The sequence below is a fragment of the Bombina bombina genome, chromosome 2 (assembly GCF_027579735.1).
Source record: "Bombina bombina isolate aBomBom1 chromosome 2, aBomBom1.pri, whole genome shotgun sequence".
Taxonomy (NCBI): domain Eukaryota; kingdom Metazoa; phylum Chordata; class Amphibia; order Anura; family Bombinatoridae; genus Bombina; species Bombina bombina.
Window position 1 is genome coordinate 102965627 of NC_069500.1, and position 27193 is coordinate 102992819.

The 27193-nt window shown below is 39.0% G+C and overlaps 1 protein-coding gene across 4 annotated transcripts in view; it reads right to left on the bottom strand.

Moving 5' to 3' along the window:
• Positions 1 to 332: 332 nt before the first annotated feature.
• The window catches only part of LOC128648497 (histone-lysine N-methyltransferase SETD1A-like), a 235883-nt gene continuing 209022 nt past the window's right edge, over positions 333 to 27193 (bottom strand). For all 4 annotated transcript variants that reach the window (XM_053701203.1, XM_053701202.1, XM_053701204.1 and 1 more), the window contains one exon: positions 333 to 1334. In XM_053701203.1, the coding sequence (XP_053557178.1) occupies positions 356 to 1093 (738 nt within the window). In that variant the 5' untranslated portion in view covers positions 1094 to 1334 and the 3' untranslated portion in view covers positions 333 to 355. The remainder of the gene's footprint in view (positions 1335 to 27193) is intronic.

Here is a 27193-nt window from a genome sequence, read left to right on the forward strand (position 1 = left end):
ACAAACAGCACATCCTCTCACCTGCAGCCTTTGAACACCTGACAATGCACACCCTATCAGTAACATCAGTATTATATATACCCATGTGTCAATTTATATTGGATGTAAGATACATTGATTTACATCTTAGTGAATATTACTATATGTACCCTTCATACACAACTATGTGGATGTGAGTTATAGTACAAAAATATATCATAATAATAATATTACCTGGTTTTTATTACCATTTCAACACAGGTCATATTATATGTTTTAACAATAATAGTGTAATAAAACACACCTCATATGGATGTGTATGACAATTACATGGTAAATAACAGAGGACAAGGTTTATGGTGAACTACAATAATATTTATTTATTTTTTGGCTTCTTGGATGAGGGAGCTGAGGTGCCTGTAGTGGATTGCCTTTTTCTCCTTGTTCTAGCAGATTCTGGTGTTCCTGCTGGTGCGCTGGCCACAGATGATAGGCTGGAGGCAGTGTCCTGCTGATGTGTAAAGTGCTCAACCAACGCACCCAAAAGTTGATTTTGTTCTCTCCATCTATTGTCCATCTGCATATCAGACAGAATTTGCTTAATCTGTGACTGGTTTTGAACGCTTGCCCTTAACGATGCTGAAATTTCCCTCTGCAGCTCTATGCTAGGTTTGTGTAACCCCTCTTGGTCCCTGAAGAATCTCTCGTGGCCCCTGAAGAACCTCTCTTGCCCTCTTTGTATACTCTCAGTGCTTGTGACGAGCCTCCTCTGGAGTGTAATGTATTCCTCACCCAGGGGAGAATACAATGTATCTACAGGCTCTTGAGCAACAGGGCTGGCAGTTGCTTGAGGGCCACAATGTTGGAGAAGAGATGATGCTTGTTGATGTGCTTCTGTTGCTTGAGGGGCAGCTGTAGTTCCTGCTGGTGGTGCTGCTGGTGCTGATGGTGGAGCTCGTCCTAGGGAAGAGGATGGTGGAGCTCGTCCGAGTGAATAAGATTGTGGAGCTCGTCCCAGTGAATAAGATGGTGGAGCTCTCATAGATGATTGGTATTCCCACTGATGACCAGTGTGTGACCACTCATCCTCTACAATAGGCACATCCTGTGACATAGTCTGTGGGTAATATCCATGACTGACATGAGACTGTGATTGTGTTGTGGGGGGTATAAACAGGAATGTTGCCAGGGGTCATATGGCAATGCCGGTGGCATCACTCCTGGGTCCTCAACTGAAGCCATCCAACCAGGCTCATGCCTGGGAGCACACTGTTCATGCAGCTGCCTTAAGGCTTGTGGTGGTGGTGGTGGTTGTGGTGGTGGCATGGCTGTCTGTATCCTTGTGACAGGTGGTTCTGTGGAGGAGATAAAGGATGAGAGGGATTAGTACAGTCAGATATATGTCCATGTGGGCATACAATGTACATTGATACATGTTAGGGCCTATACTGATTCACATCAAACTCTATAACATGCATGTGCACATTGTGAGTTGGTCTATGAGGGATTTGAATATGAGCAGTATTCAGGGATGTGTTTCATACAATAGTTATGTGTACATGTCAATGAAATGTGATATAAGATTAAAAGAAATGGCAGAAAAATTTAAAAGAAGAGGATACCCAGAAGAACTAATCACAAAACAATTAGAGTACTGTAAAGATGAGGAAGATTGTAATACGAAAAACAAAACAAAAGAAAACAGAATGGTTTTTGTAACTCAATACAATATTTTAGGATCTAAAATTTCACATATTATTAATAAACACTGGCACATACTTCGTGAATGCAATCCCCAAGTTGAAGAACTAAAAAATATACCTATTGTAGCTTACAAAAAAACCAAGAACCTGAGAGATTTATTAGTAAGAGCAGATATTGGTAGCAAAAAGAAAAGCATTCAAACATCTATAGGACCTGACAATAGAGGTTGTTATCCTTGCCTACATTGCAGCCATTGTAGCTCCATAATAAAGGGGAAAGAATTTTTCCACCCTATTAAGGGGACTAAATATCCAATCAAAAAATATCTAACATGTAGAAGCACATACTCTATATACCTCATTAAATGTCCGTGTGCCAGGATTTATATAGGTGAAACTAGTAGGGAGGTAAGAACAAGAATCACTGAACACAAATCCAACATCAGGAATAAAAATACAGAGGCACCTGTTTCCTGTCACTTCCTCTCCATGGGTCATAACATCAGTCAACTGAGATTTCAAGTCATTGAACAAGTTGACAGACCCAGGAGGGGAGGTGACAGAGACCAATTGCTCAAAAGAAGAGAGATGTTTTGGATTAATAAGTTAAATACCATGATACCTGAAGGCTTGAACAAAGATTTTGAATGGTCATTATTTTTCTAATACATAACTGTAGCATTTATCTGTAGTAGCTAATATGATTCTAATATCTTATGTGTATAGGTTTTATTTGTAAATATAGAAAAATTTGGTTTTAATGTTGCATGTGATAATCATACAAAAATTAAGAAAAAGAGGGTAACTAGCTTAAAAAATTCAATCTAAAGATGTACAAGAAGCTGAATAACTCAAGTTTTTTATTTATCGCTTGTAATTTTAAATTTTGACCACATGATGGCACTGTTGTGTAATCTTATAGGAAATGGACAGGTATAAAAGACACACCTGTACACTATTCTATAAACATGATTAAGAACCTGGTATAGGTTCGAAACGTCGTTGTTACAATGGACCCTGTAAAAAACTAATAAAGGTCTTTTAAAAATCTACTGGAGGCTGGAAAATTACCTTTTTGAAATTGACATTGGGGTTTGGCTAACCCTTTCCTGTGCCCCTGTTTGAAAAGGAGCTGTCTCTCATCACTTATTTACATGTCAATGATGAAATGATGTGTTCTTTATGTGACACTATGGTCACGAGCCACTGGAAGTCCACAGACTGCTGTGATACTCAGGAACCTGCTTATCATCTCCTGCCAGGTGTTGTACTCCATTTCCAGGGCTGCCCCACAGCTTGTTCCCTTCTGGTGGATAGCTTCCTGCCCCATCTTCTCTTTGACCCGCCTCTTACAATCATTTTGTCTCTTTATAAAGCCCTCTATGGTCCTCATAATAAAGGTAATGTGTGAGAGATTAGATTACCAATAAATGTCTCCAAAAATAGAGAATTGAGGAGAGTGCTCAGTGTAAAAATTAAAGTAGTAATATTATGTACAGGAAAGATACACCATAAAGAGCACTCGCTTAAATACAATCGGCTAGATTTAGAGCTTTGCGGCCAAAGGGGTGCGTTAGCTACGCGTGTTTCCCCCCCTCCCGCACCTTTTAAACAAAGCTGGTATTTAGAGTTCTCTGAAGGGCTGCGTTAGGCTCCAAAAAGGGAGCGTAGAGCATAATTTACCGCCACTTCAACTCTCAATACCAGCGTTGCTTATGGACGCGGCCAGCTTCAAAAACGTGCTCATGCACGATTCCCCCAAAGGAAACAATGGGGCAGTTTGAGCTGGAAAAAAACCTAACACCTGCAAAAAAGCAGCGTTCAGCTCCTAAAAACACCCCTAACCTTACACTTATTAACCCCTAATCTGCCACCCCCGCTATCGCTGACCCCTGCATTTTATTATTAACCCCTAATCTGCCGCTCCGTACACCGCCACAACGTACATTATACCTATGTACCCCTAATCTTCTGCCCCTAACATCGCCGACCCCTATATTATATTTATTAACCCCTAATCTGCCCCCCCCCAACGTCGCCGCTACCTACCTACACTTATTAACCCCTAATCTGTCGACTGGACCTTGCTGCTACTCTAATAAATGTATTAACCCCTAAAGCTAAGTCTAACCCTAACCCTAACACCCCCCTAACTTAAAGGGACAGTCTAGGCCAAAATAAACTTTCATGATTCAGATAGAGCATGTAATTTTAAACAATTTTCCAATTTACTTTTATCACCAATTTTGCTTTGTTCTCTTGGTATTCTTAGTTGAAAGCTTAACCTAGGAGGTTCATATGTTAATTTCTTAGACCTTGAAGCCCACCTCTTTCAGATTGCATTTTAACAGTTTTTCACCACTAGAGGGTGTTAGTTCACGTATTTCATATAGATAACACTGTGCTCGTGCACGTAAAATTATCTGGGAGCAGGCACTGATTGGCTAGACTGCAATTCAGATTCAAGTTCAATCCGATTGGCTGATCCAATCAGCCAATCAGATTGAGCTTGCATTCTATTGGCTGATCGGAACAGCCAATAGAATGCGAGCTCAATCTGATTGGCTGATCAAATCAGCCAATTGGATTGAACTTGAATCTGATTGGCTGATTCAATCAGTCAATCAGATTTTTCCTACCTTAATTCCGATTGGCTGATAGAATCCTATCAGCCAATCGGAATTCGAGGGGCGCCATCTTGGATGACGTCACTTAAAGGAACCTTCATTCGTCGGGAGTCGTCGGAAGAAGAGGATGGATCCGCGTCGGCTGCTTCAAGATGGTCCCGCTCCGCGCCGGATGGATGAAGATAGAAGACGCCGCCTGGATGAACATGTCTACCGGTCCGGATGTCCTCTTCTTGCCAGATAGGATGAAGACTTCGGACCCTCTTCTGGACCTCTTCTTGCCGGATAGGATGAAGACTTCGGACCCTCTTCTGTATGGATCGGTGATACCCGGCGTGGTGAAGATAAGGTAGGGAGATCTTCAGGGGCTTAGTGTTAGGTTTTTTAAGGGGGGTTTGGGTTAGATTAGGGGTATGTGGGTGGTTGGTTGTAATGTTGGGGGGGTATTGTATGTTTTTTTTAAATGCAAAAGAGCTGTTTACTTTGGGGCATGCCCCGCAAAAGGCCCTTTTAAGGGCTGGTAAGGTAAAAGAGCTGTTAACTTTTTTTTTTTTTTCAAAAGCTTTATTGAACATAAAATCATTGCATACAAAGCAGAATTAAAACAGTTACATATGCAACAGTGTGGTAACAATGATTCCATATACATGATACATTTTTTCGACATATATGAGTTGTGGGTATATTTCAATGGACAAATTTAGATTGCATAAGTGAGTTATTTAAACTAGATAAGAAAAAAAATTAATGCAATTAAGTGAATGAGAAAATATAATGAACAATTCAAATGGATGTATAAAATATATATTCATACATACATGGTTCCTGCAGAGGCGTAAATTGTTGTCAGTGATTATCGGGCACTTAAATTGACCTTCTGTTCAAGTTAAGGTAATAGAAGAAGACGTCCAGTCTGTCAGCTAAGGGTGGTCAGTGGATATGAGTTTAAGAAGTGGATGTTCGGGTGGTGGTTTTGAGTGTGGGGGGTGTCTGATTAAAGTATTCCTCCCACAAAAAGTATATTGAGTGATAGTCGGCTATTCGTTTGTTACGAGTGAAGCGATATTTTTCTAGTTGGAGAGACTGAGTGGTTGTTTCTCTCCAGACCTGGATAGATGGAAGTGTATTACTTTTCCAGTTTTTGGGAATTAGTCGTTTTGCTGAGTTTGTCATGATAGTCAGTAAAGCTAGTCGGAGTTTACAAGTTATTTTGGTAAATTTATTAAAGATGAAGAACCAGATGTCAAGTTTGAGACTTAGAGATAGAACTTTTTCGAATTCGACTCTGATAGCTTCCCAATATGTTTGGGCTGTTGGGCACGTCCACCAGATGTGTGTGGGGGTGCCAATGTTTTGGCAACCTCTCCAACACTCCGGCGAGTGTGTAGGGAAAATGGTGTGAAGCCGGTGGGGTGTGTAGTACCATCTATATAGTAACTTAACATTCATTTCCATTACATATATGGATGAGGAAGATTTTGTCATGCAGGAGAAGATTTTTTGCCATTCCTTAGGGGTTTGTGTAATGCCAATCTCTGTTTCCCACTTTTGTGTGTACGAGGGGAGGGACGTGCTGCTCGGCTGCATAAGTAATCGGTATGTAAAAGATAGAAAGCCCCTGTGCAGGGTCTCATAAATACAGCTGCTTTCGAAACCCGTATGGGAGCGAAAAAGTTGTTGCTTATGTGGATGTTTGGTAAGGAAGTCTGTTAGTTGATGGTATTTAAGCCATTCTATATGTATTTTGTCCAGGATGGGGGCGAGTTCGGTTAAGGGTTTGATTTTCCCGTTTTGAATGACTGTAAGGCAGGGAGAGGAGTTTATAATGTGAGGTGTTTGAGTTGTGTGGGTGGGGAATGGTATTGGAGAATCTGGGTTTTCACAAAGGGGTGTTAGTGGGGAGGGTACAGTTGAGATATGGTTATATTGTTTTATGGACGTGTCCCATAATTTTAATGTTTCTCTAGTGATTGTTGGTAGATAAGTAGGTAAGTTTCTTTTAGAGGGATGTAGCCAGCATTTGCTGCCCAGATGTGAAGTATGTGACAACGAGTGTTCTAGAAGAACCCATTCTTTGTGAACTGAATGTCTGCACCAGTGTATTATTCTGGTGTAGAAGCTAGCCAGTCTATATTGGGTAAGATTTGGGATCCCGAGGCCGCCCAACTCTTTGGAGCGATAGAGAGTGGCAGTAGCTATCCGAGGTCTTTTGTGTTGCCATATATAGGAGATTAAGGATTTTTGAAGGTTGTGTATCACGGATTTGGGGATTGGGATCGGTAGTGTTTGGAAGAGGTATAGTAATTTGGGGAGAAGAGTCATTTTGACCGAATTAATTCTGCCCAACCAGGAGATTGGTTTATTGTTCCAGGAGCGCAGTGTATTTTGGATTGAGTCGGTTATGGCTTTATAATTGGTGTCCAGTGTGACTTGTGTATGGTGGGAAATATACACACCAAGGTATTTTATAGCGCGCGGTTGTATGCGAAAGTGTGCGAGTGCTTGTATTGCAGTGATTACCCCCGCCTGCAGTCCAAGTGGGAGCAGTTCTGATTTGGTAATATTTATTTTGAAGTTTGAAAATTTGCCGTATAGGTGTAGTGTTTGAATGAGGGGGGGAAGTGAGTTATGGGGTCGTGTCAATGTGAGAAAGAGGTCATCAGCGTATAAGGTAGCTTTATATTCCTGATGAGCAATTGTGAACCCCTGTATGTCTGTATTGTGTCGAATATGTGATGCTAGGACTTCCATTGCAAGGATAAATAATATAGGGGAAAGGGGGCATCCCTGTCTCGTTCCGTTTGTGATTGAAAATGGTTGGGACAAGGTATCGTTCAGCTTTATTTTGGCTTGGGGGCTGTTATAAAGGGAGAATATTTTTCCAGTGAAGTTTGAGTCGAAGCCGAATTGTGTAAGTGTCTCCTTCAGAAATTGCCAGTTCAGCCTATCAAAGGCTTTCTCCGCGTCCATAGAAATGAACACGGAGGGGATGTGGTTGTGAACTGCGTGTTCCATTAGTAATAGAATCTTGGTCGTATTATCTTTAGCTTCTCTAAGAGGAGTGAAGCTGGCCTGATTAATATGTACAATTGTTGGGAGTATTAAGTTAATGCGGGTGGCCAATATTTTAGCATAAAGTTTGATGTCTATGTTAAGTAGGGAGATTGGGCGAAAGTTAGCGGGCGTTGTAGGGGGTTTACCTGGCTTTGGGATCACTACTACTTGTGCTTCTAGCATTGATTGGGGGAACGGGTTAGTGTCTGTTACCTCGTTGAATAATTGAGTGAGATAAGGGGAGAGGTGCGAAGAGAAGGTGTGATAATACTTTCCAGTGAAACCATCCGGCCCTGGGCTTTTCCCGTTGTTGAGTGATTTTATGGCCGTGAGGAGTTCCGTTTGGGTAATGGGTTTGTTAAGGGTGTTAAGTTGATCAGTTGTGATAGTGGGCAGATGTGCATTGGAGATATAAGAAATCAGATCTGGGGTAGGGTCTTGAGAAGGTGCATTTCTATGAATATTATATAGGGTGGAATAATAGTCATGGAAGGATTGTAGAATTTCTTTAGTAGTTTTTAGGGTGTGGGGACAATTAGGTGTTTGTATTTCGTTAATATAAGATTTCAATCTCTTTTTTTTCAAAGCTCTAGCTAATAACTTGCCCGATCTGTTGCTTTCGTAATAAAACATGCTGTTAGTTTTTGCGCGAAGCGTCTGGTATTCTATTTGTAGGAAACCGTCCAATGCTTGTTTAGCGTTTTGTAAGTCAGTCAGTATATCAGGGTTTGTAGGGGATTGTTTATGGGCCAAATCCATTCGGGCAAAGGTGTCTAATAGCTCATTATATTGTTGTCGGTGCAGTTTTTGGAAATGAGCCTTTAATTTAATTAATTCGCCCCTGAGCACGCACTTATGTGCTTCCCATATTGTTTATTTGTTGCCCGTTGACGGGTGATATTCAATCTAAAATATTCTTCAATGGTGCTAGTGAGTTTCTTAATTGTGTCTGGATTGTTAAGAAGGGAGTTATCTAATTTCCATTTATATGATGTTAGTGGGGTAATTGTCCATGATATGTTTAGTTTTACTGCTGAATGGTCTGACCATGATGTGGGGGAAATAACGCATCTGTTGACTAAAGCTAGGGCTGGTTGATTTGTGAAGATGTAGTCTATACGACTATATGTTCTGTTAGGATGGGAGAAAAAGGTGTAGTCCCGGGTGTCCTGGTGGATAAAACGCCAGGTGTCATGAAGGTTAAGGTTTCTCAAACCTGTCCATAGTACATTAGTGACCTTTTTTGGTATCGTTATTGTGGGATTGGAGCTGTCCTTAGTGGGGTGAATGGGGACATTAAAATCTCCCGCTACAAAGATAGGTCCTTTTGCGATGTCTACAATGCGGTTAAATATTTGTTTAACCCCTTAATGACCACAGCACTTTTCCATTTTCTGTCCGTTTGGGACCAAGGCTATTTTTACATTTCTGCGGTGTTTGTGTTTAGCTGTAATTTTCCTCTTACTCATTTACTGTACCCACACATATTATATACCGTTTTTCTCGCCATTAAATGGACTTTCTAAAGATACCATTATTTTCATCATATCTTATAATTTACTATAAAAAAAAATATAAAATATGAGGAAAAAATTGAAAAAAACACACTTTTTCTAACTATGACCCCCAAAATCTGTTACACATCTACAACTACCAAAAAACACCCATGCTAAATAGTTTCTAAATTTTGTCCTGAGTTTAGAAATACCCAATGTTTACATGTTCTTTGCTTTTTTTGTAAGTTATAGGGCCATAAATACAAGTAGCACTTTGCTATTTCCAAACCATTATTTTTCAAAATTAGCGCTAGTTACATTAGAACACTAATATCTTTCAGGAATCTCTGAATATCCATTGACATGTATATATTTTTTTTTAGTAGACATCCCAAAGTATTCATCTAGGCCCATTTTGGTATATTTCATGCCACCATTTCACTGCCAAATTCGATTAAATACAAAAAATCGTTCACTTTTTTACTAATTTTTTCACAAACTTTTGGTTTCTCACTGAAATTATTTACAAACAGCTTGTGTAATTATGGCTTAAATGGTTGTAAATGCTTCTCTGGGATCCCCTTTGTTCAGAAATAGCAGACATATATGGCTTTGGCGTTGCTTTTTAGTAATTAGAAGGCTGCTAAATGCCACTGCGCACTACACGTGTATTATGCCCAGCAGTGAAGGGGTTATTATGGAGCATGTAGGGAGCTTTTAGGGATAATTTTAGCTTTAGTGTAGTGTAGTAGACAACCCCAAGTATTGATCTAGGCACATTTTGGTATATTTCATGCCACCATTTCACCACCAAATGCGATCAAATTAAAAAAAACGTTAAATTTTTCACAATTTTAGGTTTCTCACTGAAATTATTTACAAACAGCTTATGCAATTATGGCACAAATGGTTGTAAATGCTTCTCTGGGATCCCCTTTGTTCAGAAATAGCAGACATATATGGCTTTGGTGTTGCTTTTTGGTAATTAGAAGGCCGCCAAATGCCGCTGCATTTCACACGTGTATTATGGCTAGCAGTGAAGGGGTTAATTATGTAGCTTGTAGGGAGCTTGCTTAATTTTAGCTTTAGTGTAGAGCTCAGCCTCCCACCTGAAACATGAGACCCCCTGATCCCTCCCAAACAGCTCTCTTCCCTCCCCCACCCCACAATTGTCCCCGCAATCTTAAGTACTGGCAGAAACTCTGCCAGTACTAAAATAAAAGCTATATTTGGGCTTTTTTGTGTGTTTTTTAGCATATTTACATATGCTGCTGTGTAGGATCCCCCTTAGCTCCCAGCCTCACTGATCCCCCACCAAACAGCTCTCTAACCCTCCCCCTCTGCCTTAATGGGCGCCATCTTGGGTACTGGCAGCTGTCTGCCAGTACCCAGTTTAGTAAAAAAATGTGCCTTTTTATTAAAAAAAATACCCTTTTCTGTAGTGTAGCTTCCCCCCCCACAAGATCAAGCCCCCACCCCTTCCAGGTCCCTTAGCTGTTTATTTACAGCTTTTAAAACTTTTTTTTTTTTAACTTTTCCCAGTTTATTTTTCTGTAGTGCAGCGGTTCCTTCCCGCTCCCGCCCCGTGCACGCGCCCGCCCGCCGCCCCCCGTGCACGCGCGCGATCCCATGCGTGCTCCCGCCCCCCCCCGCTCCCGATCCCGCCCCCCTCCACTCCATTCGGCACATCGATGGCCGCCCACCCGCCTCCCAGACTTGCTCCCACCCACCAACGTTACCGGCCACCGATGTCCGGTGCAGGGAGGGCCACAGAGTGGCTCTCTCTGCATCGGATGGCCAAGGGGGGTTATTGCAGGATGCCTCGATATCGAGGCATCACTGCAATAACCGGAAAGCAGCTGGAAGCGTGCAGGATCGCTTCCAGCTGCTTTCCAGACCAAGGACGTACGCCACACGTCCTCGGTCATTAACTGTATTTTTTTTGAGGACGTGTGGCGTACGTCCTTGGTCATTAAGGGGTTAAAGAAAGGGGCTTGCTTTGCATTTGGGGCGTAAATATTTATCAGGGTGATGGGTCTACCATAAAGTAGACCCACTAGGCCTAGAAATCGGCCTTCAGTGTCTCTAGAGGTTTGGATATGTGTGAAGGGAAGAGACTTATGCAGTAAAATACTGACTCCACCTCTTTTTGAGGTGTTGGAGCTGTGATAGTGAGTGGTGAATGTTTTCCCAAGATATTTGGGTTCCTTGCTTTTCTTAAAATGAGTCTCTTGTAGGAATAATATGTCTACCTGTCTTTTTGAAAGGTCTAAAAGGGCTTTAGATCGTTTGTGGGGTGAGCTGAGTCCCTTAGCATTTTGTGTGAGAAGGGTCAGTTTACGAGTTTCATCGTTCCTAATTTTGGGCGACATGATATGTTTGCTGGGGTATGTTGTTTGGTTGTGTGTATGAGGTCATAAAGGGCCCATTACATATATGTATCTTACAAATGGGTGGGTACACCTCTGCAGGAGAAAGACATTCATTTGACAGGTGATAACGTAAACAGTATCTCATTACAAACATTATAACATTGTAAACCGTGAAAAACATTAACATATTAACAAAAAACAAAAAGTCTCTCTGCCTATCATAGGTCATAACTGAGAGTAAATTGGGGGCAGTACCATAAAGTGCCCTATAAATTTGACATATTTTAAATGATATTAAGTAGGAATCCTGAAATGGGGAAGATGAGGGAGGTAGGTAGGTTGGAGAGGTGGGTAGGGAGGAGAAAGGATGGGTGGGAAGGGGGAAGAGGATGAGTTAGGCATGGTAGGAGAGGGGTTATCTAAATCTGTCTTTGCTCACATTCTGATAATAGCAGAAGGTTCTAAATTGCTGAGTTGCAAGAAGACAAGACTAATTAATGATGACCTGTACTTGCCTGTCCCAAGGGGGCTACATTCACCAAAGTGGCAATCTATTTGTTCAGTATTACTGAATTAGATGTAAAAGAGTTCACAAAGGTGAATTTTCAGAGGAGGTCAAGCTGGTAGTGGGTTGCCTTATTGTGGTGGCTTCTTTTGACTTGGCTTTCTTAGGAAGGGCTGTATGCCAGAACTCATTTGGATTGAATCGTCTCTTGGAGATTTGGGAGTTCTGTGGCTCAGGTAGAGTTTCCGTTGGTGGTTCAAGTCCAAGTGCTGTACAAAAGGTTTGAGTGTCCTCTGGAGTTTTGCAGATCACACGGGTGTTATTGCTTATGGTCCAAAGATGTGTTGGAAAACCCCATCTGTAAGGGATTCTCTTATTTCTTAACATGGTAGTAAGTGGTGAAAATTCCATTCTGCGTTGTAAGGTGCGGGTTGATAAGTCCTGGAAGAACTGTAAGACATTACCTCTAAATCTTACAGGCTGAAGTTTGCGGGATTGTCGTAAGAGCATTTCTTTTTCTTGAAAGTTCTTTAAACGGATCACAATATCCCGTGGAGGAGCTGAGTCAGGGGGTTTTGGTCTCAAAGTTCTATGGGCTCTGACCCATAGGATATCCTCAGTGTAGGAAGATTCTTTCAGATGTCGAAATAAATCCTGCAAATAAACCGGGAAATCCCTGGGTAAGACTGACTCTGGTACTCCTCTGATATGCATGTTTTTGCGCCTGCTTCGATTCTCGAGGTCGTCGAGCTTATCTTGGAGAGAAAGTATGGTCTCCTGTTGAGAGGTTACTTGGTCAGTTAGTTGCTGTACATCTTCTTTAATGGTTTCTTGGTTACTTTCAAGAGATTCAACTTGAAAACCTAAGGTGTGGATGTCCTGTTTTAATTCAGCCAGTTCCTCTCTAATACAGGAATGGACTACAGGGAGTGCAGAATTATTTGGCAAATTAGTATTTTGACCACATCATCCTCTTTATGCATGTTGTCTTACTCCAAGCTGTATAGGCTCAAAAGCCTACTACCAATTAAGCATATTAGGTGATGTGCATCTCTGTAATGAGAAGGGGTGTGGTCTAATGACATCAACACCCTATATCAGGTGTGCATAATTATTAGGCAACTTCCTTTCCTTTGGCAAAATGGGTCAAAAGAAGGACTTGACAGGCTCAGAAAAGTCAAAAATAGTGAGATATCTTGCAGAGGGATGCAGTACTCTTAAAATTGCAAAGCTTCTGAAGCGTGATCATCGAACAATCAAGCGTTTCATTCAAAATAGTCAACAGGGTCGCAAGAAGCGTGTGGAAAAACCAAGGCGCAAAATAACTGCCCATGAACTGAGAAAAGTCAAGCGTGCAGCTGCCAAGATGCCACTTGCCACCAGTTTGGCCATATTTCAGAGCTGCAACATCACTGGAGTGCCCAAAAGCACAAGGTGTGCAATACTCAGAGACATGGCCAAGGTAAGAAAGGCTGAAAGACGACCACCACTGAACAAGACACACAAGCTAAAACGTCAAGACTGGGCCAAGAAATATCTCAAGACTGATTTTTCTAAGGTTTTATGGACTGATGAAATGAGAGTGAGTCTTGATGGGCCAGATGGATGGGCCCGTGGCTGGATTGGTAAAGGGCAGAGAGCTCCAGTCCGACTCAGACGCCAGCAAGGTGGAGGTGGAGTACTGGTTTGGGCTGGTATCATCAAAGATGAGCTTGTGGGGCCTTTTCGGGTTGAGGATGGAGTCAAGCTCAACTCCCAGTCCTACTGCCAGTTTCTGGAAGACACCTTCTTCAAGCAGTGGTACAGGAAGAAGTCTGCATCCTTCAAGAAAAACATGATTTTCATGCAGGACAATGCTCCATCACACGCGTCCAAGTACTCCACAGCGTGGCTGGCAAGAAAGGGTATAAAAGAAGAAAATCTAATGACATGGCCTCCTTGTTCACCTGATCTGAACCCCATTGAGAACCTGTGGTCCATCATCAAATGTGAGATTTACAAGGAGGGAAAACAGTACACCTCTCTGAACAGTGTCTGGGAGGCTGTGGTTGCTGCTGCACGCAATGTTGATGGTGAACAGATCAAAATACTGACAGAATCCATGGATGGCAGGCTTTTGAGTGTCCTTGCAAAGAAAGGTGGCTATATTGGTCACTGATTTGTTTTTGTTTTGTTTTTGAATGTCAGAAATGTATATTTGTGAATGTTGAGATGTTATATTGGTTTCACTGGTAAAAATAAATAATTGAAATGGGTATATATTTGTTTTTTGTTAAGTTGCCTAATAATTATGCACAGTAATAGTCACCTGCACACACAGCTATCCCCCTAAAATAGCTATAACTAAAAACAAACTAAAAACTACTTCCAAAACTATTCAGCTTTGATATTAATGAGTTTTTTGGGTTCATTGAGAACATGGTTGTTGTTCAATAATAAAATTAATCCTCAAAAATACAACTTGCCTAATAATTCTGCACTCCCTGTATGTCCGCAATGTCCTTTTTCGATGGTAAATTTTGTAAAAATGAAGGAGAGAGCTGGCTTTCAGCCGGTAAAGTTCTGTTTGGTTGAGATTCCTGTGACAGGGTTTGAGGAGTTTTGTCACCAGTTTTAAGGGAGGCAGGAGAGGTATTCGTTGTGTATGAACTATGTAAAAAAGAGGACATAAGGCTTGATTTCCCTGTGATAGACTTTGACATTTTGTCGTGTTTGACATTGCGTTTAGTCGTCATGTTGGGCCAGGGATACACGTGGCGTGACTCTTGGGTTTCTTGTGACAAAATTTTCTTATGTCGAGTAATACTTATGAGGTATATGGAGGTGTAAGATCTAGCCCCCAAAACAGGCAAAAGAATCTTATAATCACTGGCAGTAAATAAAAGATGCACAGCGGTGGTATTTTACAGATGGAGGGGTTAAGGTCTGCACTTGAATCACAGCAACGAATTATGGAAAGAATGGTTGTATCTCCAGGCTGGGTTTAAAAGCCAAGCAGTGAATGTTATTGAGGATTTATGTTTCAAAAGAGCTTTAGTGTCAGTAGTTAAAGGCAGCAAAACTGTTATTTATTTCCTCTGATGGACATAAAGATATTTGAAATATTAGAGCTGCAGATCCTGTTTCATTAATTAGGCATGGAAATTAGATTAGATAGTGCAGCTGGTCTGTATCTGGAGCTGTTCCTGTAGTAGGCCTAATCCCTAGGATCAAGTGTGGCAGAAGCTTGCACAGGCCATGCAGTTGCTGATTATTTGTTGTGGCCAGGTTACAGTTAGGGAATGTACCTGTCTCTGTATAGTATAGTAGGGTATATGAAAAGTTCTTACCCTGAAGAAAGTGGAGTTCCGGTGTAGGCCCAATCCCCGGGCTAAATTTATTTTCCGGTCCGACTCGAAAATCGGGTGTTATTTTTCAGTCCTGGGGCCCTTCATTTTAGATTGTGGGCCTTCCTGGGAGCTTAGTTGTGGCCCCTGATGACCAGCAAGGGGAAATAGTTGTGGCTTGATGGTAGATGCGGCCTTAATTCGGTCCGGAGTGCTGGGTATCTCTGGTTCAGGGGGAGATGAAAGGATTATCCCCCTAAGTTGTTGTCACAGGCTCTAAAGGTGCTGGGGAATGTTGTAGGAGAGTTTAGGAGCAAGGATGATGAGGATTCCTAATGATATAAGGGCCTTTACAGTGGAGCTCCGGAGTTATGCTGCCATCTCTGCAGCTGCCGGCTCCGCCCCGCCTAAAAGAGCTGTTAACTTTTTATTTTAGAATAGGGTAGGGCATTTTTTTATTTTGGGGGGCTTTGTTATTTTTTTAGGGGGCTTAGAGTAGGTGTAATTAGTTTAAAATTCTTGTAATCTTTTTTTATTTTTTGTAATTTAGTTTAGTTGATTTAATTGTAGATAATTGTAGGTAGTTTATTTAATTAATATATTGATAGTGTAGTGTTAGGATTAATTGTAAATTAGGGGTGCGTTAGCTACGCGTGTTTTTCCCCCCCGCACCTTTTAAACAACGCTGGTGTAATTAGTTTAAAATTCTTGTAATCTTTTTTTATTTTTTGTAATTTAGTGTTTGTTTGTTTTTTGTAATTTAGTTTAGTTGATTTAATTGTAGATAATTGTAGGTAGTTTATTTAATTAATTTATTGATAGTGTAGTGTTAGGTTTAATGGTAACTTAGGTTAGGATTTATTTTACAGGTAGTTTTGTAATTATTTTAACTAGGTAGCTATTAAATAGTTATTAACTTTTTAATAGCTATTGTACCTAGTTAAAATAAATACAAAGTTGCCTGTAAAATAAATATAAATCCTAAAATAGCTACAATATAATTATTCGTTATATTGTAGCTATATTAGGGTTTATTTTACAGGAAAATATTTAGCTTTAAATAGGATTAATTTATTTAATAAGATTTATTTTATTTCGTTAGATTTAAATTATATTTAACTTAGGGGGTGTTAGGGTTAGAGTTAGCTTTAGGGGTTAAGTGTAGGTAGGTAGCGGTGACGTTGGGGGGCAGATTAGGGGTTAATAAATATAATATAGGGGTCGGCGATGTTAGGGGCAGCAGATTAGGGGTACATAGGGATAATGTAGGTTGCGGCGGTGTGCGGTCGGCAGATTAGGGGTTAAAAAATGTAATTATAGTGGCGGTGATGTGGGGGGACCTCGGTTTAGGGGTGCATAGGTAGTTTATGGGTGTTAGTGTACTTTAGAGCACAGTAGTTAAGAGCTTTATGAACCGGCGTTAGCCCAGAAAGCTCTTAACTCCTGACTTTTTTCTGCGGCTGGAGTTTTGTCGTTAGAGTTCTACCGCTCACTTCAGCCAAGACTCTAAATACCAGCGTTAGGAAGATCCCATTGAAAAGATAGGATATGCAATTGGCGTAAGGGGATCTGCGGTATGGAAAAGTTGCGGCTGGAAAGTGAGCGTTAGACCCTTTCCTGACTGACTCTAAATACCAGCGGGCGGCCAAAACAGCGTTAGGACCCCTTAACGCTGGTTTGGACGGCTAACGTTAAACTCTAAATCTAGGTGTATTGTAATGTAAAGGAGTCAATGACATACAACATAATAGGGATGGAGGTATAAAATATAACTTTTATTAATATGAAAAATAAAATAGGGAATTATCCCTCAAACAAAAAATAAAACATGTTTAAAAATAGGTGTATAACGATAATCTGTAGTGAATACAATATGGGTGGGGAACCCAAATCAATATCAGTAAGGAGACTGGGCCATATATGTACTATCAATATCGAAATAGGGGCACAGTCCCACTAATTCAAAGCTACAGTACCACTCAGATATAAACAGTATTGAGGCTAGAGAAATTTTAAATTCACAAATAGTAAATCACTATGGAACATATTTCACACAGCATACTTAAGCATAGGGTAATAACCCCAACACAATATAGTAAACTTGCTAGCAAAGGGTAAAAGACCAAGACCGTTAAGTCAATATATATCATACGGTTGTAGGACCCAGTACCATAAAGTAAGTTACCAGAGAGAGCAATAGTAATTTAGATAGGGGACACAGTCCCAGATACGGTAACAATAACCTAAGACCCAGTCCCCAAAGAGGCAATAAAATTATACCATGATTATCGCTAAGTATATGTGGAACATCGCCTTGATGCGCATTTCACCTGGTGTAAGTTACTTGCGACTACAGAAATGTGTATTTGTGTACATTTTTGAAGATCACCAGTTTGTCCTACTTACGCCAGTCTAGCATCTAACGGCACCGTATATGTAATACCCCGATGTGCAAGGTGAAATTACGGGGGGAGTGGGTTTCAGGGCTTGCGCTGAAGCCTGTGCCGTATATGTAATCTCGCCCCTGGAGTGCGTTTAGCCATTGATTAGTAAGTTTGTTTGCATGAATGAGCTTTATTCACCGAGAAGAAAGAACATGCACATACAAAAGAATCAACAGTTGCTTATGACAATGTGTAATGCACAATATGCATGAAAAAAACAACAGCCATTTTAATGCATATATATTGCCAATATAATTAAAACAGCATATTTCTCAAATGTCAAAATATTTAAAGAGACAGTAAACGTTTCCTTCTTTTCATGTAATTTACCTTTGAAATATATGGAATTTCTAATTCTCATAACTTTTCAAGGCAAACCTTCACTAATTGACCTGAGCAGAAAAACACTGCGAAGCTAAGTGCTTTTTTTTTTTTTTTTTTTTTTAAATTCTCTTTATTGGGGGTGAAGCTGAAAAAAATACATTACATTCCAAAAGCAAAACCTAATACATCTAGCTCTAATACAATCAGTATGAGATTACATCTTAAATGCTATACATAAACACATTCCCGGTTTACTTGCACTTTACAAATCTTTCTAAATATTACAAATCAAATTTGCTAGAATATCTTAGCTTCTCGCTCCATTCCCATTTTTCTCTTCTCTCACATTCTTTATAGAAACACCTATTTGCACACAAATACACCTCAAATGATTTAAGCTGTTCCTTAACCAATTTCTTGAGTTCTCCTGTTCTGTATTTGTCTTATTTATCTCATTTTCCTACAGGGATGCTAGTCGTAGCCTTCCTGTCATGTGTTGAATCTTACACAGGAATCACCCAAAAGAAATAAAAAATGTTAAAAAAAATACCGGGGGGGGTAAGGGGGAGGAGGAAAAAAAATAAAAAATGTCCCTTCCTTTACTTCCTTTCATTGTAAAACTACCAATAAATTCCTTCTAATATCGCGCCTATTTTTACTCATGCCATATTAGCAACGTATCCAGTTTGAAGGTAATGAACCATCGAAAATTAATTCTAGGAAGGGTATAGAATCATAAGATGTGATATTGGACTGTTGTAGGTAATCCATAGATATACTTTTTCCACTTCTTAAAAAATGTTATAACCTGTTTCTCTGCCCCTTTATCCAGTCCTGTGGTCTCTATCATAATCTGACTTCTCATGTGATTTACGAATTTAGTTAGAGACGGAGAATTTCTGTGCTTCCACATTTTACATATGTCATTTCTTTCAAAATCGCTATATTTATAAATAATCTGACTCCTATGTTATGTGTTGGGTGCAAAAAAAATACATGCTTTGCATCCAATTCTATCGTGTCCCTTACATTTCTATTTATCCAATATTGGATTTTACTCCAAAATTGCGCGATCTTTGGACAGCTCCAAAAATAGTGCAACAGATCCGCATTTGCCTTATGACATTAAGGACAAACCGTATAGAGTTGAGACCATTTAGCCATTCTGGCTGGGGTTAGATAGAAATTGTTAATTTACCTTGTATTGAGACTCTCTTAGATTAATTCTATCCGTTGCTTCTACTGTTCTCCTTAGACTATCTGTTATGTCTTTATCTTGCAGTTGTGGAAAGTAATTTACATATTTCTGTTTAATCTGATTAATATGAGATTCTCCTTCCTGGATCATGATGTACTGATATCAGATTGATATTGATCGGTTGCCCGCTTTATGTAATCTAATGCCTGACTCAATGTTTGTGCCCAGTTCTCACCAAACCTTTTTTCATAATCATTTATAAGATGGCGAACCTGCAGATATGCATAAAAATGTTTAGATGGCAAATTGTATTCACTTGCCAGGTTTGCAAACGATCTGATTGGCCCTATTTGTGAGTTTTTCAGTTGTGATACATATATCAGCCCTTTGCTTTTCCATACATAGAATAACTCATTGCTGTACCCAGGTAAAAAAGCTGGGCTACCACAGATCAGGAGCAGGCTGGAGATCTGAAATTCTATCCCCAATAATTTGCAATATTTCTGCCACGCGATTGTAGTTAATCTGCTTACATTGCTTGGTAGTTGTTTATATGGATAGTGAAGAATAGCCTGCAGGTTAAATGGTTTTATTAATTCCGTTTCCTGATCGTAATAGGTAACGTAATCTGTTCTACTGAGCCAATCTATCCCAAATTTGACCAAAGACATTATATTATAATACTTTATATTAGGACACGATAAACCCCCAAACTGCTTCTCCTGGGCCAACAAAGCAAAGTGCTTAATGCTAACATAAAAACTGTAGCCTTGTTGTCTGCATACTCAACAACAGATTGGCTCCTCCCTTTAAAAACTATCTGCTAGATTACGAGTTTTTGTCAGTAAGGCTTGCGGGGCTAACAAGCCTTTTTTACCCACCGCTCCTTTAAGACAACGCTGGTATTACAGGTTTTTTTAAACCTGGCGTTAGCTGCAAAAAGGTGAGCGTAGAGCAGAATTTAGCTCTACATCTCACCTCAATACCAGCGTTGCTTACGGTAGCGGTAAGCTGGCTAAACGTGTTCGTGCACAATTTCCCCATAGGAAACAATGGGGCTGAGCCGGCTGAAAAAAAACCTAACACCTGCAAAAAAGCAGCGTCCAGCTTCTAACACAGCTCCATTGTTTCCTATGGGAAAGTAAAAAATATGTATACACCTAACACCCTAACATGAACCCCGAGTCTAAACACCCCTAATCTTACACTTATTAACCCTTAATCTGCCGCCCCCGACATCGTCGCCACCTGCATTATACTAATTAACCCCTAATCTGCCGCTCCGGACACCGCCGCCACCTACATTATAATTATGAACCCCTAATCTGCTGCCCCCAACATCGCTGACACCTACATTATAGTTATTAACCCCTAATCTACCCCCCAATGTCGCCGCAACTATATTAAATTAATTAATCCCTAATCTGCCGCCGCCAATGTCGCCACCACTATAATAAAGTTATTAACCCCTAAACCTAAGTCTAACCCTAAGTCTAACACCCCTCTAACTTAAATATAATTTAAATACATATAAATAAAATAACTACAATTAAATAAATTATTCCTATTTAAAACTAAATACTTACCTGTAAAATAAACCCTAAAATAGCTACAACATAACTAATAGTTACATTGCAGCTATTTTAGGATTTATATGTATTTTACTGGCAACTTTGTATTTATTTTAACATTTTAACTAGGTACAATAGTTATTAAATAGTTATTAACTATTTAATAACTACCTAGCTAAAATAAGTACAAAATTACCTGTAAAATAAACCCTAACCTAAATTACAATTACACCTTACACTACACTATCATTAAATAAATTACCTAAACTACCTACAATTAAATACAATTAAATTAAATAAACTAAATTACGAAAAAAACAACAACACTAAATTACAGAAAATAAAAAAAGAATTACAAGAATTTTAAACTAATTACACTTAATCTAATCCCCCTAATAAAATAAAAAAGCCCCCCAAAATAATAAAATTTCCCTACCCTATACTAAATTACAAATAGCCCTTAAAAGGGCCTTTTGCGGGGCATTGCCCCAAAGTAATCAGCTCTTTCACCTGTAAAAAAAAATACAATACCCCCAATATTACAACCCACCACCCACACACCCCTACTCTAAAACCCACCCAATCCCCCCCTTAAAAAACCTAACACTAACCCCCTGAAGATCAACCTACCGTTAGCCGTCTTCACCCAGCCGGGCACAAGTGGTCCTCCATACGGCAGAAGTCTTCATCCGATTGAAGTCCTAACGAAGAATGAAGGTTCCTTTAAATGACGTCATCCAAGATGGCATCCCTTGAATTCCGATTGGCTGATAGAATCCTATCAATCGGATTGAGCTGGCATTCTATTGGCAGATCGGAACAGCCAACAGAATCCGAGCTCAATCCAATTGGCTGATTGGATCAGCAAATCGGATTGAACTACAATCAATTGGCTGATTACATCAGCCAATAGGATTTTTCCTACCTTAATTCCGATTGGCTGATAGGAAGCTATCAGCCAATCGGAATTCAAGGGACACCATCTTGGATGACATCATTTAAAGGAACCTTCATTCTTTGTTAGGACTTCGTTTGAAGAGGATGCTCAGCGTCGGCTGGATTGAAGATGGACCCGCTCCGCTCCGGAAGGATAAAGATAGAAGATGCCGCCTGGATGAAGCCTTCTGCCATCTGGAGGACCTCTTCTGCCCCGATCGGATGAAGCCTTCTGTCGTATGGAGGACCACTTGTGCCCGGCTGGGTGAAGACGGCTCATGGTAGGGTGATCTTCAGGGGGTTAGTGTTATGTTTTTTTAAGGGGGGATTGGGTGGGATTTAGAGTAGGGGTGTGTGGGTGGTGGGTTGTAATGTTGGGGGGGTATTGTATTTTTTTTTACAGGTGAAAGAGCTGATTACTTTGGGGCAATATTCCGCAAAAGGCCCTTTTAAGGGCTATTTGTAATTTAGTATAGGGTAGGGAAATTTTATTATTTTGGGGGGCTTTTTTATTTTATTAGGGGAATTAGATTAGGTGTAATTAGTTTAAAGTTCTTGTAATTCTTTTTTTATTTTCTGTAATTTAGTGGTTTTTTTCGTAATTTAGTTTATTTAATTGTATTTAATTGTAGGTAGTTTAGGTAATTTATTTAATGATAGTGTAGTGTTAGGTGTAATTGTAATTTAGGTTAGGGTTTATTTTACAGGTAATTTTGTACTTATTTTAGCTAGGTAGTTATTAAATTGTTAATAACTATTTAATAACTATTGTACCTAGTTAAAATAAATACAAAGTTGCCTGTAAAATAAATATAAATCCTAAGCTAGCTACAATGTAACTATTAGTTATGTTGTAGCTATCTTAGGGTTTATTTTACAGGTAAGTATTTAGTTTTAAATAGGAATAATTTATTTAATTATGTTAAATTTATTTTGTTTAATTTAAATTATATTTAAGTTAGGGGGGTGTTAGGGTTAGGTTTAGACTTAGGTTTAGGGGTTAATAAATGTAATATAGTAGCGGCGACGGGGATGGCAGATTAGGGGTTAATAAATGTAAGTAGGTGTCAGCAATGTTAGGGACGGCAGATTAGGGGTTAATAAAATTGAACTAGTGTTTGCAAGGTGGGAGTGCGGCGGTTTAGGGGTTAATATATTTATTACAGTGGCGGCGATGTCCGGTCGGCAGATTAGGGGTTAATATATTTATTTAAGTGTTTCCGATGTGGGGGGGGGCTCGGTTTAGGGGTTAATAGGTAGTTTATGGGTGTTAGTGTACTTTTAGCACTTTAGTTAAAGGGACAGTCAACACTTCCGTTAACATTATTTGATATTGAAAAATAAAAAATGAAGATCCGCCTGCACTATACCCCTTCTGCCTTGCCGCCTTGCTTCTGTACTAATCACTGTCGCTAACTTCTCTAATACCGGGAAATATGGCAGCCAAACTCCCCCCACCGTTACGTAACTGCCTTCCTCTTCAAATGATCAGCAAATCAGAATCCAATCCTCGGTCAGAAATTGTGCGCGCTTGCAATTTCTGACCAAGGATTGGATTCTGATTTGCTGATCATTTGAAGAGGAAGGCAGCTACGTAACGGTGGGGGGAGTTCGGCTGCCATATTTACCCGGTATTAGAGAAGTTAGCGACAGTGATTAGTACAGAAGCAAGGCGGCAAGGCAGAAGGGGTATAGTGCAGGCGGATCTTCGGTTTTTATTTTTCAATATCAAATAATGTTAACGGAAGTGTTGATTGTCCCTTCAAGAGTTTTATGTTCCGGCGTTAGCCCATAAAACTCTTAACTACTGACTTTTAAATGCGGTAGAAGTCTTGACAGGAGAGGGTCTACCGCTCACTTCTTCCAAGACTTGTAATACCAGCGTTAGGCAAATCCCATTAAAAAGATAGGATACGCAATTGATGTAAGGGGATTTGCGGTAGCTTCGAGTCGCGGAAGAAAAGTGAGCGGTAGACCCTTTCCTGCCTGACTCGTAATACCAGCGGCCATTAAAAAGCAGCGTTGGGACCTCTCAACGCTGCTTTTTAAGGCTAACGCCAAACTCGTAATCTCGGTGTATGGTTTGTATTTGTTTTGTCTCCATATATACAGTAACATGTTTAGTCAGTGCAGTTATGAGAATACAATTTATAAACTGTGTGAATGTATATTTCTATTTTATAATATTGCATACGATAGTATAACTCTGTAATTATGCATGTGCTTGGCAGAAAGTAGACATGGTTTGGGAATAAGAAACCATGAATAGCTGAAGTGCAAAACCTGTCCCAGTGTCTTCAGGATTTTAAACTTATAGAAGCTATAACCTTTGAAATTCTGCCAGGTTGTCAGACAACTGCACAGTGACAGGGGTCAGACAACACAATATTAGTGAACATAATTACCTACCTATTGTTAAAAGATTTTTACTGAATTACAGTAACACCACAAAATGGTACAGAACAGGAGTTTTCTTACTTTATTAAAAGATAGACGCAACATTCCATAGTTCAATCCCAGTGCATAGTGACATATTGTGCTCTCCAAGTTATGTAATATCATGTCAACAAAGACTGGAAATTGAATCTAAACAGATGACAAACTCAAATAGCATTTAAAGAACTATACAGTGAGCAAATGGTCTCCAAATGGTATTTTATCCTACAGGGCTGATTCATTAATAAATCAAGGGCTAGCAAGGCAAGTTTTAGTGAATTACCTCCATAGGATGTTATAAGCATTAGAGATATTTTCTCACAGGAGAATGAGACCATTGTAGCTTTAATTTATAAACATATTTACTATATTAATTTATTTTTATATCATTTGTCTCAAATTTTTGCTTTGATTATTTTATCAATTATTTTATGTTTTTGTTTCTCTTTTTGACAAAAATTGAATAATTATAATAATAACAATAATATAAACTCAGAAGGTAAAAAAAACCTGTGAAAGTGTAAAGTTCTATTGAAAAATAGATTGCAGTAAAAATGTCAGATACATTATCTGTGGACTGTTAAATGTTTTATTTAACGGGATAGTAAAGTCCAAATTAAACTTTCATGATTCAGATAGGTCATGTCATTTTAAACAACTTTCTATTTTACTTACAAATTTGCTTTGTTCTTTTGGTATTTTCTGTTAAAAGCTTAAATCTAGGTAGGCTCATATGCTAATTTCTAAGCCCTTTCACTGCTAGTGGGTGTTAGTTCATGTATTTCATATAAATAACATTGTGCTCATGCATGTGGAGTAATTTAAGAGTCAGCACTGATTGCCTGAAATTCAAGTCTGTCAAAAGATCTGAGATAAGGAGGCTGTCAGCATAAGGTAAAAAGTATATTTCTATTATCTATCATTTTAAACAATAGCATTTTTGGTGTTTACTATCCCTAAGGTATGCAAATACTTTAAAATATTATCATGTACTCTTTTATAATACAGCACCTACATATAAATAAATACAATAGATAATTTCAAGTGCAGATTCTGTCAAGAGAAGTGTAGTAAGCTTGATCATGTCAATCTTTTTTCCAAGCACTAAGCATGAAGCACTGAGCAGATGTTTCAAACGTGTCAATGGGATTTATTTTGCAGCATTCAAATGTGTTTTTATCACATAACATTCCTCTCAATTATATACGTGGGTCGAAAAGACTAGTCAACTATAGGATGCCTTTTCAAACTGCCTTGTAAGCATAACATATCCAAGGGCTTTACTATATTGAACAGAACCTGTTATCTCATTCTCTACCTGTTGATTGGCAGGTTGTGGTGAGATGCCACAGTATGCATTTATGAATCTTCTTTATCTTCTTTGCAATACTATTTTTGAAAGTAAACATATAAAGCAAAGTATTCTATATAAATAAAAAAAATAGATGAACTTTATTATTTTTATAAAGAAGCAAAGAAAAAAGTATATTATTTATATGGGCAAAGGAAATAGAATATTTATTTGGTCCCTGAATTTCTTTTTGATAGTGATGGTCGCTTTCATGCAGCCTGAGTAAAATCCACTGCATTGTTAGAGCCTGTAATAGGATATAATGTTACTCCATATGTGTGTTGACCAATTTTCTCATTTTAAAACTATACAGACAGAGATAATATAAAGAAGCATGTGTATGTACAGAAAGTAATAAAATAAGGTGATTTGATTTTCCTGCAAGATCAACCCCTTTTAAAAAGGTTGCGGTTTCAAAGAATAAAACCAGCTATTTTATATGCACAAATAAACCTAAAGACACAACTCTTCATACATTTTATAACCTGCAGCTTGTACAAGTTATTGGAAAAACATTAAGGAAAAAACTATTTTACAGTACACTGTCCCTTTAAAGAACAGTTTCTGTTTTGTGTGAACCCACTGTCCTAGGAGACCCTTAAATGAGATTGTGCCTTCAGGACAGTTCGTTTCAAAATGCTTCTACATTATTCAACTTAATGAACATATGGTATGGTCATGATGGTGCGTCCCAGCTTACAAGTTCAATAATGTAGATGCAAGAATTTTGAAACGCACTATTGTGATGCTGTTAGGACTTAGCACGCATGCCCCCTTTAAAAACCCAATCACATAGGGCTGATTATATTTCAGGGTCTCCTAGGCAGACACAATGTTGCAAAACAGCGGATTCACACATTCAAGTTTACAGTAAGTCATTTTAAAATCCTGTATAAGAAAATATTATGTCCTTTTAATAGAAACTCATAGGTGCCATCTTGTTTTCAACTCACCGCAAAATGGTTCTTTACGAAACATTAAAAAAATGGTGCCAAGTCTGCCCATCATGACAACATAAAAGAAGCATTCAGTGTTGCGATGGAAACGGATTGCCATAGGCTCCTATGAAAGTCGCAATTGCATGATCCCCTTTTAAACCCTAATTTTAAAGATGCCATTTCTATTAGAATCACGACAGTGCGAGTGTGATTTCTAAGTTTGAATCAAATATTAAAAAAATAAAAACACACCATTTGTAGATATTGGGGTCCTGGAGTGAATTTTCCTGCAGATCCTCTTAGCTGCACTGGATATCAACACATATACATATGTAAATGTGTGCCCTGCCCACAGTATACAGCCTCTATACTTAAGATGATTGGAGCTTTAATGAATCTATACCATTTATGTTAATAGACCTATCTTTGCCTTCTGTTGCCATTTTAGAGAGTTTAGCACAAGTACAAGATAACAAACTTTTCCCAAATAGCTTTGAAATCATTTTAAAAATGTCCAAAATGCCCTTTCAAGGACTAGAATGACTAAAGGTGTCAAATTAAAAAAAAAAAGAAAATTGGCCTCAAAAAGATGTTGAAAATTGACTCAAAAATGAATTGTGATTATCAAGATTTTTTTTGGCCACATAGGTTAACTAGTTCTAGTGATCCGAAAACATTTTTGAAAGTGCAGGAAAGAGTCAAAAAGGCACTATTGGGATTGCTTCAAATCGAATTGCAGCCAATAGATTCTGATAGTTAAAGGGACAGTCAAGTCCAAAAAATAACTTTAATGATTTAAATAGGGAATGTAATTTTAAACAACTTTCCAATTTACTTTATCACCAATTTTGCTTTGTTCTCTTGGTATTCTAAAATGAAAGCTAAACCTAGGAGGTTCATGTGCTAATTTCTTAGACCTTGAAGACTGCCTCT